Source organism: Melanostigma gelatinosum (assembly GCF_949748355.1).
Source record: "Melanostigma gelatinosum genome assembly, chromosome: 21".
NCBI lineage: Eukaryota > Metazoa > Chordata > Actinopteri > Perciformes > Zoarcidae > Melanostigma > Melanostigma gelatinosum.
Window position 1 is genome coordinate 161,374 of NC_136654.1, and position 20,507 is coordinate 181,880.

At 42.2% G+C, this 20,507-nt stretch overlaps 1 protein-coding gene across 1 annotated transcript in view; it reads left to right on the forward strand.

Annotated features, from left to right (window-relative positions):
* Window positions 1–16,905, forward strand: part of LOC306795379 (transcription factor COE3-like) — a gene marked incomplete at both ends in the record, with an annotated part of 46,561 nt that extends 29,656 nt beyond the window's left edge. Inside the window, 8 exons of the mRNA XM_079293880.1 lie at window positions 93–226; window positions 481–607; window positions 4,469–4,557; window positions 12,321–12,386; window positions 13,293–13,455; window positions 13,546–13,737; window positions 13,837–14,001; window positions 16,874–16,905. Of these exons, the coding sequence (XP_079150006.1) occupies window positions 93–226; window positions 481–607; window positions 4,469–4,557; window positions 12,321–12,386; window positions 13,293–13,455; window positions 13,546–13,737; window positions 13,837–14,001; window positions 16,874–16,905 (968 nt within the window). The remainder of the gene's footprint in view (window positions 1–92; window positions 227–480; window positions 608–4,468; window positions 4,558–12,320; window positions 12,387–13,292; window positions 13,456–13,545; window positions 13,738–13,836; window positions 14,002–16,873) is intronic.
* Window positions 16,906–20,507: the final 3,602 nt, after the last annotated feature.

Below are 20,507 nucleotides of genomic sequence, written 5' to 3' on the forward strand. Positions count from 1 at the left end.
TACCTGTATGTCTCTCTCTCTCTCTCTCTCTCTCTCTCTCTGTATCTCTTTCCCTGTCTGTCTGTCTCTCTGTCTGTCTGTCTCCCGTCCAGCAGCCACTCCCTGTATTAAAGCCATTAGTCCCAGTGAGGGCTGGACGACAGGCGGAGCGACCGTCATTCTGATCGGAGACAACTTCTTTGACGGCCTACAGGTCGTCTTCGGCACCATGCTGGTGTGGAGCGAGGTAACACACACACACACTCACTCACTCACTCATTCACACACACACCTGATCCATAACCAAAAATCAATAAAGACAACATCCTTTAGCTAATATATGACGGTCCTGATTCAGATTCAGATTCAACTTTATTGTCATTGCACAAGTATTGTACAAGTACTAGTACAACAAAATGCAGTTCACATATGACATTACTCCTGATTCTAAAGTATCCCTGTGTCTCTGTGTCTCACTCTCTCTGTGTCTCCTTCCTCCAGCTGATCACCCCTCATGCTATCCGGGTGCAGACTCCTCCCCGTCACATCCCCGGTGTTGTCGAGGTAACGCTGTCCTACAAGTCCAAACAGTTCTGTAAAGGAGCACCTGGACGATTCGTTTACACAGGTAACACACTAACGATTCGTTTACACAGGCAACACACTAACGATTTGTTCACACAGGTAACACACTAACGATTCGTTCACACAGGTAACACACTAACGATTCGTTTACACAGGCAACACACTAACGATTTGTTCACACAGGCAACACACTAACGATTTGTTCACACAGGTAACACACTAACGATTCGTTTACACAGGCAACACACTAACGATTCGTTTACACAGGTAACACACTAACGATTCGTTTACACAGGCAACACACTAACGATTTGTTCACACAGGTAACACACTAACGATTCGTTCACACAGGTAACACACTAACGATTCGTTTACACAGGCAACACACTAACGATTCGTTTACACAGGTAACACACTAACGATTTGTTTACACAGGTAACACACTCACGATTCGTTTACACAGGTTACACACTAACGATTTGTTTACACAGGTAACACACGAACGACTCATTTACACAGGTAACACACGAACGACTCATTTACACAGGTAACACACTAACGACTCATTTACACAGGTAACACACTAACGATTCGTTTACACAGGTAACACACTAACGATTCGTTTACACAGGTAACACACTAACGATTCGTTTACACAGGTAACATACTCACGATTCATTTACACAGGCAACACACTAATGATTCGTTTACACAGGTCACATACTCACGATTAATTTACACAGGTAACACACTAACGATTCGTTTACACAGGTAACACACTAACGATTCGTTTACACAGGTAACACACTAACGATTCGTTTACACAGTTAACACACTCACGATTCGTTTACACAGGTAACACACTCACGATTCGTTTACACAGGTAACACACTAACGATTCGTTTACACAGTTAACACACTAACGATTCGTTTACACAGGCAACACACAAACGATTCCTTAAAATATACTGACATTTTCAATAGTACACTGCAAATATACGATCAAAGAATTGTACTTTCTGCAAATATATAAAAAGTATACAAAAGTCACGCTTTCACCTATTTACATTAAGTTGTTCCAATTTAGCACACACAAATATACTAAATACACTTCAAATTGTGCATAACTACTATTTAGTCACAACTGAAATATATTAAGTGTAAAATACGTTGTTCCAAAACAGCACTCTTTAAGTATACTGATGATTAGTAGGGCTTCAAGTGTACTCAAGTATGCTAAAATTAAATATACTTAGCATATTTATTTTTCACCTGGGTTCTGCTCTGGTTTATGCTCTTCGATGCTCGTTTAAAGGAGATGCACTTCAGACTTCTGGTGACTAGTAGTTCTCTTGAATACCATGTTGAACACACTTACTGTCAGTCGCTTTGGAGAAAAGCATCTGCTAAATTACTGTAATGTAATGTAACACACTGTGACAAATGTAACAACGATTAATTTACACACACGTGTACATATATTTATATACGAATTTATCCTTGAAAGACGCAGTGAAGATTTGTTCAGGTTTGATCCATAAAGAATGTTAAGAGGACAGACTGCAGGTTAAACAGACACAAAGGTGATAACAGTCAACAACACAAGGTCACACACACACACACACACACTCACACAGCAAGCTGTAGATAACACAGACATCAGGAGAGCTAACACACTCGTATAACTGCTGCTTGTTACGCACTGTGGGCCTTCAAGGACTGAACACACACACACACACACACACACACACTGTTTGCTGGATAGGAGAGTCAGTCTAAAGCTTGTTAAACGCAGCTGAACCAAGACAGGATTATGATTCATGCCCTTTACACACACACACACACACACACACAAACACACACACACACTAACACACACTAACACACACACACACACTCACACTCACACACACACACACTAACACACACACACACACTCACACTCACACAAACTAACACACACTCATACACACACACACTAACACACATTAACACACACACACACTCTCTCACACTCACACACACACTCACACACACACACACTAACACACTAACACACACACACACACTCTCTCACACTCATACACACACTCACACACACACACACTAACACACACACACACTAACACACACACACACACACAAACACGCACACACACACACTCACACTCACACACACACACACTCACACACACTAACACACACTCATACACACACACTCACACGCTCGCCGTGCTCTGCTGCATTCACTAACGCTCACATTTATCATCTCCCGACCACTTTAAGCTGTAAATGATATTGGAGGAGGGCTGAAGAGGAAACTGTGTCTAACCAATCAGAAACCAGAGAGACTCCAACTGCTCCAACAATGGTTGTGATTTTATTTTGTTGATAAGCAACGGGACCCTAACAATGGTCTACATGTCAGTCATCATTTCATTTACTCAGTCAGTGTTTGTGTTGTTTTAACAACTGAACTAAACTTAGGACCAATAGAACACTTTGAAGGACCACTTTAACCTCCTGAAGAGCTTTAGAATCTATTTTAGGACCGTTAGAACATTTTAAAGAACCACTTTAACCTCCCGAAGGTCTTTAGAGCCTCCTTTAGGACCTTTTGAACATTTTAAAGGACCGGTATAACCTCCTGAAGGTCTTTAGAACCTCCTTTAGGACCGTTAGAACATTTTTATGGACCACTATAATCTCCTGAAGGGTTTTGAGAGCCTCATTTATGACCTTCAGAACATTTTAAAGGACCACCGTAACGAAGGTCTTTAGAACCTCCTTTAGGACCTTTAGAACATTTTAAAGAACCACTGTAACCTCCTGAAGGTCTTTAGAACCTCCTTTAGGACCTTTAGAACATTTTAAAGAACCACTGTAACCTCCTGAAGGTCTTTAGAACCTCCTTTAGGACCTTTAGAACATTTTAAAGGACCACTGTAACCTCCTGAAGGTCTTTAGAACCTCCTTTAGGACCTTTAGAACATTTTAAAGAACCACTGTAACCTCCTGAAGGTCTTTAGAACCTCCTTTAGGACCTTTAGAACATTTTAAAGGACCACTGTAACCTCCTGAAGGGCTTTCAGAACCTCCTTTAGGATCTTTGGAACATTTTAAAGGACCGGTATAACCTCCTGAAGGTCTTTAGAGCCTCCTTTGGGATCTTTGGAACATTTTAAAGGGCCGGTATAACCTCCTGAAGGTCTTTAGAGCCTCCTTTGGGATCTTTGGAACATTTGAAAGGACCGGTATAACCTCCTGAAGGTCTTTAGAGCCTCCTTTTGGATCTTTGGAACATTTTAAAGGACCGGTATAACCCCCTGAAGGTCTTTAGAGCCTCCTTTGGGATCTTTGGAACATTTTAAAGGACCGGTATAACCTCCTGAAGGTCTTTAGAACCTCCTTTGGGATCTTTGGAACATTTGAAAGGACCGGTATAACCTCCTGAAGGTCTTTAGAGCCTCCTTTGGGATCTTTGGAACATTTGAAAGGACCGGTATAACCTCCTGAAGGTCTTTAGAGCCTCCTTTGGGATCTTTGGAACATTTGAAAGGACCGGTATAACCTCCTGAAGGTCTTTAAAGCCTCCTTTAGGATCTTTGGAACATTTGAAAGGACCGGTATAACCTCCTGAAGGTCTTTAAAGCCTCCTTTAGGATCTTTGGAACATTTGAAAGGACCGGTATAACCTCCTGAAGGTCTTCAGAGCCTCCTATCACTATCATATTAATATGTTGTAAAAGGTTCGAAGTCACAAACATCTTTGTTCCAGTTTCTCGTTGGAGACCAAGTGTCTGATGTCTCAGAGTGAAACTCAGAGTGAGATGATTTTCATGTTTTTTTTTCAATAGTTTAACAACGTCTGATCAGTTTCTTTCTTCCCCCTCCTCTTCCTCAGCTCTCAATGAGCCCACCATAGATTATGGCTTTCAGAGGTTACAGAAGGTCATTCCTCGTCACCCCGGAGACCCAGAGAGACTGCCCAAGGTACCACACACACACACACACACACACAAAACAATCGTTTTATACAAACACAGACAGAATAACTGATTATTGTTGGTGTTTTTCATCAGTCTGTGTTCTGGTCGGCTGCTCAGAGTCCTGATAACAATCAGCTGCATCTACTGTGTGTGTGTGTGTGTGTGTGTGTGTGTGTGTGTGTGTGTGTGTGTGTGTGTGTGTGTGTGTGTGTGTGTGTGTGTGTGTGTGTGTGTGTGTGTGTGTGTGTGTGTGTGTCAGTCTTAACAAACACACGTTATGGCAGTTCGGACCTTCTACAGTTCTGGACCGAAATGGAAGAATTGTTCTGCGTGATCAGATGTAAGGTTGTGTTTCTGTCAATGAAGAGAAATCTTAATGCTGCAACAAAGATATTTTAGAGCAGTGGTTCCCAACCTATGGTCCGGGGGCCTGATAAGGGTCATTAGTTAAATATGAAGGTCTATGAGACAATCAGAAGAAGAAACCTAGTTTTTTCATGGTTGTCAAATTTGTTTACATCTTCAAACACCTAAAACAATCTCAATAACATAATATGAACATGAATATATATAAATCTATAATATATATTTATATATATACATCACTATTTCTGTAACTTTTCATGTGAATACACAATGAGCGTCTTCAGGAGTGAACACGAGTATTCTTGGTGTTTAGGAGGATGAGGACATTCAGGACTCGTTGTATTTGAAGCTTACAGCTTATGATAAGCTGTCCACATAATTCTGTCCATGAGGTGGATCTTGTTTCACCAGAGTGCAGAAGAAGTGAACTGGTTGGTGGCAGTAACACATATGTCATGATGTATTTCAATATCTGTGCTGAGTAAATTCCTGGAGGATCTCTGCAGCTCTGCTCTGATGAGGGCTGACATGCTGTTAGCTCCGTAATGAAAACCACATCCCACCATGTCTTCAATAATTCATCCAGAATGTTTTTATTCTATTACCCACGATGCCTTGTGCTCAGTGTGCTGCAGAGCGACCGTCTCTAATAACGGGACGTGATCCTGATGTCTGAACGAGGTTTATTGATTCAGAAAGGACTGTCTGCATGTAGACCAGGATCTATGCTACGATCCGGGTTGTGTGATTCTAGTTTCAGATGTTCAGCACTTAGTTCACAAAAAGGTCCATGAAGACCAGGAGTCTACTGGTCCATATATAGTGGATGAGCCCCATCTGTTACATGTGGGTCAACTAAAAGTACAACCAGGTAGAGAACAAGCTAACTTTGGTGTTAGCTAGCAGGTCCCAGACCAGCTGAGCTCTAAGTCTACGTTCCTGCTGCAGGTGCTGCTTGGAACGCTTGCCCTGGACTCACAATGTGATTGGTTTAAATTGCTGTCAGTCATCCTGACAGTAGCCTGTGATTGGCCGGGCTGTGCAGAGAGGACCGCTCTGGGTCGGTGCTCATATCGCAGGACCTGAGAAACCTGGTTCAGCTTTCTATATGAACGGGTCTGATGCTTTATTACCGACTCTGGTTGTGAACAGACAAAGGTCCAGTTCTTTCAGAGGAAACTGGAAATGTTCAGAGTTATAATATATAGTATATATATATATATATTTATTCATAATATGTTCCTTCTGCTGATGAAGACCTTTTCTACACCGATGACCAAGCACAGACCTTCACTGTGACATCACGCAGCAGACAACCCTGTTTTAAAGTTGTTTCTATGTAAATGGATCAAAACAACATTCATTACTGTTAGCTAACGACACACACACACACACACACAGAGTGAAAAGCATTAAGTTCAACAAACACTCACTCATACAGAGATTATTGAATAAAAGGTAAACCTGTGTGTTTGCATTGTGTGTGTGTGTGTGTGTGTAAAGCCCATTGGCAAACAGGGAGGTTGAAACAGTCAAATCAGGTAATCAGCGAGTGCAGCCATGTGGCAAGAAAGGAGATTGGCACACACACACACACACACACACACGATTATGTGTCTGTTATCAGATTCATGAAAAGAAATAACTTATTTCTGTTTTTGCAGTTTTAGTCGTTATGTTGGCCTCTAGAACAAAAGTCAGTCTCAGTTTCTCTTCTAATAGAAATATTATATCGCAGCATGAATAATAAACTAGTTCAAACATAAATGGTTGAAGTCAGAGTCGTTCATGAAGCCGTTTGTGGTCGGCTTCTCTTCCATGCTCAAAGCATTTGATTGGTTGGTGAGTTTCTCCACCTGTCCAGGTGACGTCACCATCGTTGAGAATGAAAACTGGCTGCATGTTGTTGGTGTGTTGCTTCATGTGCTCATCAACAATCAAGTCTTTATTTGAGCACATCAAAGCTCCCTCCGACAACAATAAGTATGAAAGAAAACCACAGAGACATCAAACATCCAAATATTGTAGATTGATGAATAACTTACTATACAATACGTATCAATAATAAGTCAAAAGAAAACACTGCTCACCAACTAATGACACAATAATTAAAACAAAAATTGATCAAAACAATGTATAATACTTACAGAAGAATGAGAAAATAATCTGTTTAATATTTATCAATAATGAGCAAAATACTATAAATTACTTTGCAGTACAATCATGTGAAATTCACTGAATAATTCTTGCAAAAATCGAAACAAAAATCAACTTAATAAATAAAATAATGAGTTCATCCAACATCCGGTCTGCTGATCATTTGTTTCACTTGTGTTCTTATAATTATAATAATACAAATAATTGTCAAAATAATAATAATCATTATTATTATTATTACTATACAATTGTCATAATAATAATAATTATTATTATTACAATTTTCATAATAATTATTACCTCTATTGTTATTATTCACGATTTTGTGTTATTAAGGTTATTTTTTCACTGCTGAGGTTTAAAGATGGAGTGTGTGTGTGTGTGTGTGTGTGTGCGCGTGCGTGCGTGTGTGTGTCGTGGCTTAACAGAATAATTGGTTTCTCTCAGCGATGGCATCCCAACCTCCAGCTCTATCGCCGTGTAACCATTGTTAATGTGTGTGTGTGTGTGTGTGAGAGGTGCTTGTCATCTCGCTGCGTAACAATGAAACACTTGTAATAATAATAAGGCTTTCATTTGTCACTGTAAACACTGTGTGTGTGTGTGTGTGTGTGTGTGTGTGTGTGTGTGTGTGTGTGTGTGTGTGTGTGTGTGTGTGTAAAGAAATCTCCTCTCACGCTGTGACACACTTCAATTCAATTCAATTTATTTTTGTATCGCCCAAAATCACAAATTACAAATTTGCCTCAGAGGGCTTTACAATATGTACACGTTTGACATCCTCTTGTCCCGGAACCCTCACATCAGAACAGGAAAAACTCCCCAAAAAAACCCTTTAACGGGGAGAGAACAGGAAGAAAGTGTGTGTGTGTGTGTGTGTATGTCTGTGTGTGTGTCTGTGTGTGTGTATGTGTGCGTGCAGCTGTAGGACAGCACACACACACACATAGTCTGATAGCAACCGGTTTGTTTAAGAACAGTCGTAAATCATGATGAACTCTGAAAGAAGATAATTAATGTAGATAAAAGAGGGATGAGGATGAAGAGTATGTGGATGAAGAGCATGTAGATGAAGGGCAGGTGGATGAAGAGCATGTAGATGAAGAGCAGGTGAATGAAGAGCAGGTGGATGAAGAGCAGGTGGATGAAGAGCAGGTGGATGAAGAGCAGGTGGATGAAAAGCAGGTGGATGAAGAGCAGGTGGATGAAGAGCAGGTGGATGAAGAGCAGGTAGATGAAGAGCAGGTGGATGAAGAGCATGTAGATGAAGAGCAGGTGGATGAAGAGCAGGTGGATGAAGAGGAGGTAGATGAAGAGCAGGTGGATGAAGAGCATGTAGATGAAGAGCATGTAGATGAAGAGCATGTGGATGAAGAGCATGTAGATGAAGAGCAGGTGGATGAAGAGCATGTAGATGAAGTGCAGGTGGATGAAGAGCAGGTAGATGAAGAGCAGGTAGATGAAGAGCAGGTGGATGAAGAGCAGGTGGATGAAGAGCATGTAGATGAAGAGCATGTGGATGAAGAGCAGGTGGATGAAGAGCAGGTGGATGAAGAGCATGTAGATGAAGAGCAGGTGGATGAAGAGCAGGTGGATGAAGAGCAGGTGGATGAAGAGCAGGTGGATGAAGAGCATGTAGATGAAGATCATGTAGATGAAGAGCATGTAGATGAAGAGCAGGTGGATGAAGAGCAGGTGGATGAAGAGGAGGTGGATGAAGAGCAGGTGGATGAAGAGCATGTAGATGAAGAGCATGTAGATGAAGAGCATGTGGATGAAGAGCATGTGGATGAAGAGCATGTGGATGAAGAGCAGGTGGATGAAGAGGAGGTGGATGAAGAGCATGTGGATGAAGAGCATGTGGATGAAGAGCAGGTGGATGAAGAGCAGGTGGATGAAGAGCAGGTAGATGAAGAGCAGGTAGATGAAGAGCAGGTGGATGAAGAGCATGTAGATGAAGAGCATGTAGATGAAGAGCATGTAGATGAAGAGCATGTGGATGAAGAGCATGTGGATGAAGAGCAGGTGGATGAAGAGGAGGTGGATGAAGAGCATGTGGATGAAGAGCAGGTGGATGAAGAGCAGGTGGATGAAGAGCAGGTAGATGAAGAGCAGGTAGATGAAGAGCAGGTGGATGAAGAGCAGGTGGATGAAGAGCAGGTAGATGAAGAGCAGGTAGATGAAGAGCAGGTGGATGAAGACCATGTGGATGAAGAGCATGTAGATGAAGAGCATGTAGATGAAGAGCAGGTGGATGAAGAGCAGGTGGATGAAGAGGAGGTGGATGAAGAGCAGGTGGATGAAGAGCATGTAGATGAAGAGCATGTGGATGAAGAGCATGTGGATGAAGAGCATGTGGATGAAGAGCAGGTGGATGAAGAGGAGGTGGATGAAGAGCATGTGGATGAAGAGCAGGTGGATGAAGAGCAGGTGGATGAAGAGCAGGTGGATGAAGAGCAGGTAGATGAAGAGCAGGTAGATGAAGAGCAGGTGGATGAAGAGCATGTAGATGAAGAGCATGTAGATGAAGAGCATGTAGATGAAGAGCATGTGGATGAAGAGCATGTGGATGAAGAGCAGGTGGATGAAGAGGAGGTGGATGAAGAGCATGTGGATGAAGAGCAGGTGGATGAAGAGCAGGTGGATGAAGAGCAGGTAGATGAAGAGCAGGTAGATGAAGAGCAGGTGGATGAAGAGCATGTAGATGAAGAGCATGTAGATGAAGAGCATGTGGATGAAGAGCAGGTGGATGAAGAGGAGGTGGATGAAGAGCATGTGGATGAAGAGCAGGTGGATGAAGAGCAGGTGGATGAAGAGCAGGTGGATGAAGAGCAGGTGGATGAAGAGCAGGTGGATGAAGGGCAGGTAGATGAAGAGCAAGTGGATGAAGAGCAGGTAGATGAAGAGCAGGTGGATGAAGAGCAGGTAGATGAAGAGCAAGTGGATGAAGAGCAGGTTGTTGAAGAGCAGGTAGATGAAGAGCAGGTGGATGAAGAGCATGTGGATGAAGAGCAGGTGGATGAAGAGCATGTGGATGAAGAGCATGTGGATGAAGAGGAGGTAGATGAAGAGCATGTGGATGAAGAGCAGGTGGATGAAGAGGAGGTAGATGAAGAGCATGTGGATGAAGAGCAGGTGGATGAAGAGCAGGTGGATGAAGAGCAGGTAGATGAAGAGCAGGTAGATGAAGAGCAGGTGGATGAAGAGCAGGTAGATGAAGAGCAAGTGGATGAAGAGCAGGTTGTTGAAGAGCAGGTAGATGAAGAGCAGGTGGATGAAGAGCATGTGGATGAAGAGCAGGTGGATGAAGAGCATGTGGATGAAGAGCATGTAGATGAAGAGCATGTGGATGAAGAGCAGGTGGATGAAGAGCAGGTGGATGAAGAGCATGTGGATGAAGAGCAGGTGGATGAAGAGCAGGTGGATGAAGAGCATGTAGATGAAGAGCAGGTGGATGAAGAGCAGGTGGATGAAGAGCATGTGGATGAAGAGCATGTGGATGAAGAGCAGGTGGATGAAGAGCATTTGGATGAAGAGCATGTGGATGAAGAGCAGGTTATTGAAGAGCAGGTGGAGGAAGAGCAGGTAGATGAAGAGCATGTAGATGAAGAGCATGATGAAGGGCGGGTGGAGGAACTGAGCATGGTGGAGCAGTGAGGGGGCGGGGTTAATTAGGGGGCGGGGTTAATTGAAAGAAGTTTGTAATGAAAAGCAGCAGATTAACTGAGTGTTCAATTAAGATAAAGACTAAATGAAGCATTGTTCTGTCACTGCCTGATTACACACACACACTGTCACACAGAGTCACACACGCACACTTTCAATCCACGCATTCTCACACACACACACACACACTAACTGTTTGTTTGGCAGTATTTTAACACTAACTGATCATTGAAGTGAAGTAGTTCAGTGTTAAAGAGGCTCAGAATGTGTGTCTGTGTGTGTGTGTGTGTCTGTGTGTGTGTGTGTGTGCGTGTGTGCGCACACTGTGAAGTGTAACTGAGCTCTGATTAGAATAAACACTGTTTAATAGTGACACACACACAGTGTGTATTTCTGTTACTTTGTAGTCGAGTTTCAAACCAAAGTCAGTTCACTTTTGAGCTGAGTTTCCATAAAACATGTTAGTCATCATGTAAAAGATGTAATATTGTAAGAATTTAGATGTAATAAAAGCAGCATAAACAGTTTATGTTTAAGTTATGACATTATGTGAAAAATATTGCATTACATTATAAAATTGTAAAAAAAAGGTTCAATTATGTAATGAATTCAGTGCATTACGTTTTAATCATTTGCAATTTAAAATAAACCTTTTTCTTTTGTGAAGTACAGAAATCCTTCTAATAACAACCAGAAACACAATATGGACTTGTATTAATATATACTTATTATCAATCAATCAAATCAAAATGTATTTGTATGGCACATTTTAAAATACAACAACGGTTCTCCAGAGTGCTGCACATACATAGATACACAGTCATACAATCAAAGACTGTGTTAATGAGAGTGAGAGCTGATGGGCTGTTAAACGATGGTACGGTGGCTGACGAGCCAACATGAAGGGGGAGGTTGTTCCAGAGCCGAGGGGCAGCAACAGAAGCACCGGGCGGCCCGGGTTCTCATGGCGGAGAGATGTTAGTGAGCGAGGTGGGGATAGGGCTGCAGCAGGTCACACAGATTATAATTATTAATATTATCAGCAGGAACATCTCTGTGAAGAAGTTTCAGAGTCAGTGACAGCTGGTTCCCATCATCCACCTGCTGACACGAAGACGTCCTGCATTAAACCAAACACACACTGCACAGTCATCTGCATAGAAACGACTTTACTTTCATCTTCACCGTTTTAGATGATGTAAAATGTTCTTCTGGTTGGATCAGATAAATGTAATAGTACTACTTATTAAAAATAAACCAGTTTCTATTGTTTTCAGAAAACAATGAGCAGACTTTTAGTTTATAAGGTAATGTCATCATTTATTACAATATTCACAGTTATTACTTCATGAGTTGCTTTGTTTCCCTCCTGCCATTAAACCAAGTTCTACCTTTCGTAAAACTTTATGAATATTTCTTTGAAATATACTAAAAGTACTCACATTTAAAGTACTCATTATGCAGACATCTGAAGCTGAATTCACTTGAGCATGAGTGAGATTCTGACTGGAGTACTTTTACTTGTATCAGAGTATTTCTTCTCTTCATGTGTTCACCTCCTCTCTCCTCCTGTTGCAGGAGGTGCTGTTGAAGAGGGCAGCTGACCTGGTGGAGGCGCTCTATGGGATGCCCCACAACAACCAGGTAGGTCTGATCCTGCACACCTGTCCACCAGTCCCCATGTCCACCTGTATACCTGCACACATGTCTACCTGTCCACCTGTCCACCGGTCCACGTGTCCAGATGTCCAGATGTCCACATGTCTGATTGTGTTGGTCTGTGAATATTTCTTTATCAAACGCACACAGTTCAGTTTCTTTCGACTGACTTTAGAAAAAGTTTCTGTTTATTCTGTTGTAAAGAAGCACAAATTTCCCATGATGCTCAGCGAGGCTCCTCCTGCAGTTTTACGACTGAAACACCCAACCACTTAATATTCCCTCTGTCCTTCTCCACACTCTCCGACACGCTTCTCAACACACGGCTAATCACAGCACACACACACACACACACACACACACTCACTCACTCACTCACTCACTCACTCACTCACTCACTCACTCACTCACTCACTCACTCACTCACTCACTCACTCACTCACTCACACACACACACACACACACACACTCACTCACTCACTCACTCACTCACTCACTCACTCATTCACTTACTCAGGTCTCTGTAAGTGAAAGAGTAACCTTGAACAGGTTGTAAACGAATGTTAATTCAACTGTTGTAATAATCATAACAACATCAGTGTGTGTGTGTGTGTGTTTAAGGTCAGATGCTGTATTTGTGTGTGAGAACATGTTTTCAATGAGAAAAGAGAGAAAATAACGATGGGCCTTCCTGTTAATTCCAGCTTGTTCAAGCATGCTTTTATTGTGAAAGTCTGAAACAGAATCTAAGCTTTCAGTTTATTTCTTCCTTTCCTCTTCTTCTGTTGCTCAAAGGATCTTCATTCTCGTAGAACATCTGTTAGTGAAGGCACTTTGTAAACTTAGAGGGACTCGTCCACTGAGATACCTGAAGTACTTCTTGTTCTACAGGAGATCATCCTGAAGCGAGCGGCCGACATCGCCGAAGCTCTCTACAGCGTTCCCAGGAACCACAACCAGATCCCGTCGCTAGGCAACAGCACCTCCCACGGCATGATGGGAGTGAACTCCTTCAGTGGACAGCTGGCCGTCAACGTCTCTGACACTACACAAGGTACGAGCTCCAGGACCAGTACTACCAGTACTACCAGTACTAGCGCTACTGCAGCATCATTAAACCTGTGATGATGTCGTCCTCTTCCAGTCGGTTACAATCGGAACACCAGCAGCGTGTCGCCGCGAGGATACGTCCCAAGCTCCACCCCCCAACAAAGTAACTATGGCAACACCGTCAGCAACAGCATGAATGGCTACGGCAACACCGGCATGCCAAACCTAGGAGTAGCAACGTCCCCCGGCTTCCTCAACGGGTCATCTGCCAACTCTCCCTACGGCAGTAAGTATCAAGGTAAATACTACCAGTACTACTACTATTACTACTACTACTGATCTGGTTAGTGATCTGGTTGCTGATCTGGTTTCTGTCCTTTTCCAGTTGTCCCCTCCAGTCCCACCATGGCCGTGTCAAACTGCAACTCCTCTCACGGAGTTTTCTCCTTCTCAACTGCCGTCAAACAGAAGAGCGCCTTCGCTCCCGTTGTCCGACCGCCGGCTTCACCTCCTCCAAACTGCTCCGGAAACAACTCCAACGGGCTGCAAGGTGACACTGCTCCTCCTCCTTACTCATTCTACTTCTTCACCTCCTCCTCATTGTAGTCTACAGGGCCGTGCACATAGAAATGTAGACTACAGGGCCGTGTCACATAGAAATGTAGACGACAGGGCCGTGCACATAGAAATGTAGACTATAGGGCCGTGCACATAGAAATGTAGACTACAGGGCCGTGTCACATAGAAATGTAGACGACAGGGCCGTGCACATAGAAATGTAGACTACAGGGCCGTGCACATAGAAATGTAGACGACAGGGCCGTGCACATAGAAATGTAGACTTCAGGGCCGTGTCACATAGAAATGTAGACTATAGGGCCGTGCACATAGAAATGTAGACGACAGGGCCGTGCACATAGAAATGTAGACTTCAGGGCCGTGTCACATAGAAATGTAGACGACAGGGCCGTGCACATAGAAATGTAGTCTACAGGGCCGTGCACATAGAAATGTAGACTACAGGGCCGTGTCACATAGAAATGTAGACGACAGGGCCGTGCACATAGAAATGTAGACTATAGGGCCGTGCACATAGAAATGTAGACGACAGGGCCGTGTCACATAGAAATGTAGACGACAGGGCCGTGCACATAGAAATGTAGACTATAGGGCCGTGCACATAGAAATGTAGACTACAGGGCCGTGTCACATAGAAATGTAGACGACAGGGCCGTGCACATAGAAATGTAGACTACAGGGCCGTGCACATAGAATTGTAGTCTACAGGGCCGTGCACATAGAAATGTAGACTACAGGGCCGTGTCACATAGAAATGTAGACGACAGGGCCGTGCACATAGAAATGTAGACTATAGGGCCGTGCACATAGAAATGTAGACGACAGGGCCGTGCACATAGAAATGTAGACTATAGGGCCGTGCACATAGAAATGTAGACTACAGGGCCATGCACATAGAAATGTAGACTACAGGGCCGTGCACATAGAAATGTAGACTATAGGGCCGTGTCACATAGAAATGTAGACGACAGGGCCGTGCACATAGAAATGTAGACTATAGGGCCGTGCACATAGAAATGTAGACGACAGGGCCGTGCACATAGAAATGTAGACTACAGGGCCGTGCACATAGAAATGTAGACTACAGGGCCGTGCACATAGAAATGTAGACTACAGGGCCGTGCACATAGAAATGTAGACGACAGGGCCGTGCACATAGAAATGTAGACTACAGGGCCGTGTCACATAGAAATGTAGACGACAGGGCCGTGCACATAGAAATGTAGACTACAGGGCCGTGTCACATAGAAATGTAGACGACAGGGCCGTGCACATAGAAATGTAGACTACAGGGCCGTGCACATAGAAATGTAGACTATAGGGCCGTGCACATAGAAATGTAGACGACAGGGCCGTGCACATAGAAATGTAGACTATAGGGCCGTGCACATAGAAATGTAGACGACAGGGCCGTGCACATAGAAATGTAGACTACAGGGCCGTGCACATAGAAATGTAGACGACAGGGCCGTGCACATAGAAATGTAGACTACAGGGCCGTGTCACATAGAAATGTAGTCTACAGGGCCGTGCACATAGAAATGTAGACTACAGGGCCGTGCACATAGAAATGTAGACTATAGGGCCGTGCACATAGAAATGTAGACGACAGGGCCGTGCACATAGAAATGTAGACTATAGGGCCGTGCACATAGAAATGTAGTCTACAGGGCCGTGCACATAGAAATGTAGACTACAGGGCCGTGCACATAGAAATGTAGACGACAGGGCCGTGCACATAGAAATGTAGACTACAGGGCCGTGCACATAGAAATGTAGACTACAGGGCCGTGCACATAGAAATGTATACTACAGGGCCGTGTCACATAGAAATGTAGACTTCAGGGCCGTGCACATAGAAATGTAGACTACAGGGCCTTGTCACATAGAAATGTAGACTTCAGGGCCTTGTCACATAGAAATGTAGACTTCAGGGCCTTGTCACATAGAAATGTAGACTACAGGGCCATGCACATAGAAATGTAGACTTCAGGGCCGTGCACATAGAAATGTAGACTACAGGGCCGTGCACATAGAAATGTAGACTTCCTGTTAGTTATTCGTGTACACTTCCATTTTTAAAACACTGCAGTTTAAACTCACTGTGGTCTGGTTAAGAAATTCATGTATAAATATACAAAATATTATCAGCATTTACTTTCACAGGTTTATTTGAAGTAAAAGCAGAATAAATGTAATCTTTTTCATCTCAAATCTTTATCAATACAGTGCAGTGTTTACAGTAAATAAGTGTTATACTTTGTGTTATTGAATGAATGAGGTTTAAATGATCAGCTCTGCTTTCATTTTGACAGCCTCACACACACACACACACACACACACACACACACACACACACCTGAATAGTGTTAGTATTGCATGGAGAGTGACAGGCCAATCCATGTTTTATTCACTACAACCCACAGATACATGCTCTAAACACACACACACGCACACACACTCACACACACACACACACACTCAGCAGTCAGTGTGATGTCAGTGTTTCTGACAGAGAGGTTTGTCGAGTGTTAAATATTCATGCCGCTCTCCTCCTTCGCCGAGGCAGAAAGGCCACAGTGTGTGTGTGTGTGTGTGTGTGTGTGTGTGTGTGTGTTGATCCATTTGCCTTACATCATCACTTCAGATGAATAAATACACTTTGAGTGTTATTAATAGTTGTAGCTGCAGGAAAAAAATGAATTACCAAAAATTCAATATGAAGATAGTTTTACATATTTATCTTCAGAGTAATAATTGCTGCTGTACTTCATCAGTAAAAATACTACAATACTTTCAACAGAAGTCGTTTTTACCACTTGTCTCTGTCTCTGTCTCTTCAGCGATGTCCGGCCTCGTTGTTCCTCCAATGTAAAACGTCCTTCCCTTTGTTCCTCGTCCCTCTCCTCCCTCTCAGCCACGAGCACCAATCACCTCAGAGGAGGCGGGGCCTCAGGCGGCAGCTGACTAGTCAGGACGAAGTATTGATGCTGTCCGTCCCGGATACAAAAAGAAACTGTTGTCTCTAATTGGACAGAGACGAAGATAAAAAGGACTTTTCTGGTGTCACACTGTGTGTTTGAGTAAAAACTGGGGGTCACACCTGTGAAGTGACATCACAGCAACTGATTGGTCACCTGCTGAAGAGGTGAACACATGAGGAAACTGACAGACAGGAAGCTTCCTGGTCACAAACCCTCCACAACATGTGACTGAATGTCTCAGCCTGCGATTGGTCCTCGTCCTTAAGAAGGAGGACACTTCCTCTTCAGGCAGAAGAGAAGGAGAGAGGTAGAAGGAAACATCCAGTCAGGAATCACAGAGAGTTAGGTTTCCTCCTGAGCAAGCTAGGAAGGAGGAAGCTCACTAGGTCTGGAGCAAGAAGAGTCCAAAGTAGTTGATGGAAACAAAACTAATGCTTATTTCTTGCTCACAACTTTTCAGAAGTGTGCTTTAAAATGAAGTCGACAACTGAATGGAAACACGACTTCAGTGTGAAGGCAGGGAGAATGGAGGAAACGTTGTTAGGCAACAAGGAAGTAGGATACTCCCTACCTAGGAATCAAAGATGGAGGTTTTCATCGAGGGAATTAGGGATCAGAAGGCTTCCTACGTAGGGCTCAGGATGAGTGAAAGGAAACATGGCAGCTGAACTTGATTCTGATTGGCTCCACTCAATGAGGAATCAAATCTATCAAATGAAAACCTCCTGCTGGTTTACCTCTGCTGCTGTCGGCCAATCAGAATCCAGTATTGTGACCGGACAGCAAGAACTGATGAAAGCTGTGAAAGCTGAATACTTTGGTAGTTTTAATCGTTTAAAGAGCACAGTGGACGAACAGAAAGAATAATGAATGAAGCTCATATATGTCCACTCACTAGCCCCGCCCCTTCTCCATTCAGTCCCACGCCAGCCTGCCTGTGTTGGTTATTTATTCTTATCTTGGTTTTTTTCACTGTAAAAACACGTCCTGCATCCTGATAGGCTACTGTCACATTCTGTCTTCTTGTTTAAGGTTGTGTTTTTATTCTAGCTCCTCCTCCCAAGCCCCGCCCCAAGCACTGACACCCCGCCGCGTCTCAAAGGCACATCCCTGTGTTTCCTGTGTGGGTTTTGTGATTTTTGCCAAAGCTGTAGCTGGCTGAATATTTATACGTCACTGTGGTTGATCCCCCCCCCCCCCCCCCCACACACACACACACACACTGTCACAGAGGGGAAAGTCTTTTCGTAACATACAGATTATAAATAGTGTATTTATATCTCAGATTTCTTTTGTATAAATGGATGTTGAGTCATGCCGTCTTCATGGGGTTTTAAACGTGTGTGTGTGTGGTGCCACACTGAAAACAAACCATTGTTTTGTATTAAAAAAAGAAAAATGTCTTCACACATTTATAATCTGTCAATCAAAGCTGATCCAGTCGGCTCCACTCGTTTTTAATGTAAACCTTATTTTAATGACTGTTGGCTGTAAAGAAACCAATAAACTCAGCAGGTCGCTCTGAGAACTCTGTCGCTTCTTTTTATAGAATCTAGAATCTATTTATAATATAAAATAACCTCTGTTTAGCGTTGACTTCCGGAAGTGAAGGTCTCTGAATATAACATCTCTCTCTGTATATATTTATATAGATTATTAATATATATATATATATATATATATATATATATCAATAATCTATACAAATATATACATAGATATATATACATATATATATATATATATATATATATATATATATATATAATATGGGTGTAACGGTTCACAAAACTCACGGTTGGGTTCGGTACGATACAGTGGAGCCACGGTTCGGTACGTTTCGGTACAGTAGAAAACTATAAATGCAGAGAAATGTACTTGATTTTAAAATATATTTATTCATTACAACTAACATCATAAAGTTATTCTTTGACTTTGAACAATGATGGAACTATTACTGAGTGACTCATCTTCTGGGGTGTCTTCTTAGCAACACATAAGCATAAAAAACAAAAACTGCTCCTTGTGCCGACTGGAGTGGAACGTGTTTCTTTGGTGGTGGGCGTGTCAGAGAGCACGCTGTCCGTTACGTCATGTGGTTTGCCAGTTTGAGAACAGTGGCTCCACTGAAAACACAATATTTCCCACAATTTAAGCTTCTGCATTTTCCAAATGCACTAGTATTATACTATTACTATCATTATATTATACTAGTATTATAACTTTTAATTTCTTTTAACTTGTCTTGTTCTGTGTTTTTCTGTCTAACTATGTGTTCCTTGTGTTGCTGCCTGTCTTGGCCAGGTCTCCCTTGCAAAAGAGATTTTTAATCTCAATGGGACGACCTGGTTAAATAAAGGTTAAAAAAAACGTATTGTTCGGTTCGTCATGCGTACCGAACCGTGAGCCTCGTACCGAACGGTTCAATACGAATACACGTATTGTTACACCCCTAATATACATATATATATGTTATATATATATATATATAATATATATGTATATATATAATATATATATAACTATATATATTATATATATATTATATATATATATATTATATATATATACATATAAATCTATACATGTATATATATGTATATATATATACATGTTATATATGTATGTTATGTATACGGTTTCTTAACGTTACATCGGTTTCTTAACATTACATCGGTTACTTAACGTTACATCGGTTTCTTAACGTTACATCGGTTTCTTAACATTACATCGGTTACTTAACGTTACATCACTTACTTAACATTACATCGGTTTCTTAACGTTACATCGGTTACTTAACATTACATCGGTTTCTTAACGTTGCATCGGTGACTTAACGTTACATCGGTTTCTTAACGTTACATCGGTTACTTAACATTACATCGGTTTCTTAACGTTACATCGGTGACTTAACGTTACATCGGTTACTTAACATTACATCGGTTTCTTAACGTTACATCGGTGACTTAACGTTACATCGGTTTCTTAACGTTACATCGGTTTCTTAACGTTACATCGGTTACTTAACGTTACATCGGTTTCTTAACGTTACATCGGTTTCTTAACGTTACATCGGTTTCTTAACGTTACATCGGTTACTTAACGTTACATCAGTTTCTTAACGTTACATCGGTTACTTAACGTTATATCGGTTTCTTATCGTTACATTGGTTACTTAACATTACATCGGTTACTTAACGTTACATCGGTTACTTAACATTACATCGGTTTCTTAACATTACATCGGTTACGTAACGTTACATCGGTTACTTAACGTTACATCGGTTTCTTAACGTTACATCGGTGACTTAACATTACATCGGTGACTTAACGTTACATCGGTTTCTTAACGTTACATCGGTTTCTTATCGTTACATTGGTTACTTAACATTACATCGGTTTCTTAGCGTTACATCGGTTTCTTAGCGTTACATCGGTTTCTTAACATTACATCGGTTACTTAACGTTACATACTTAACGAACATAGTCAGTC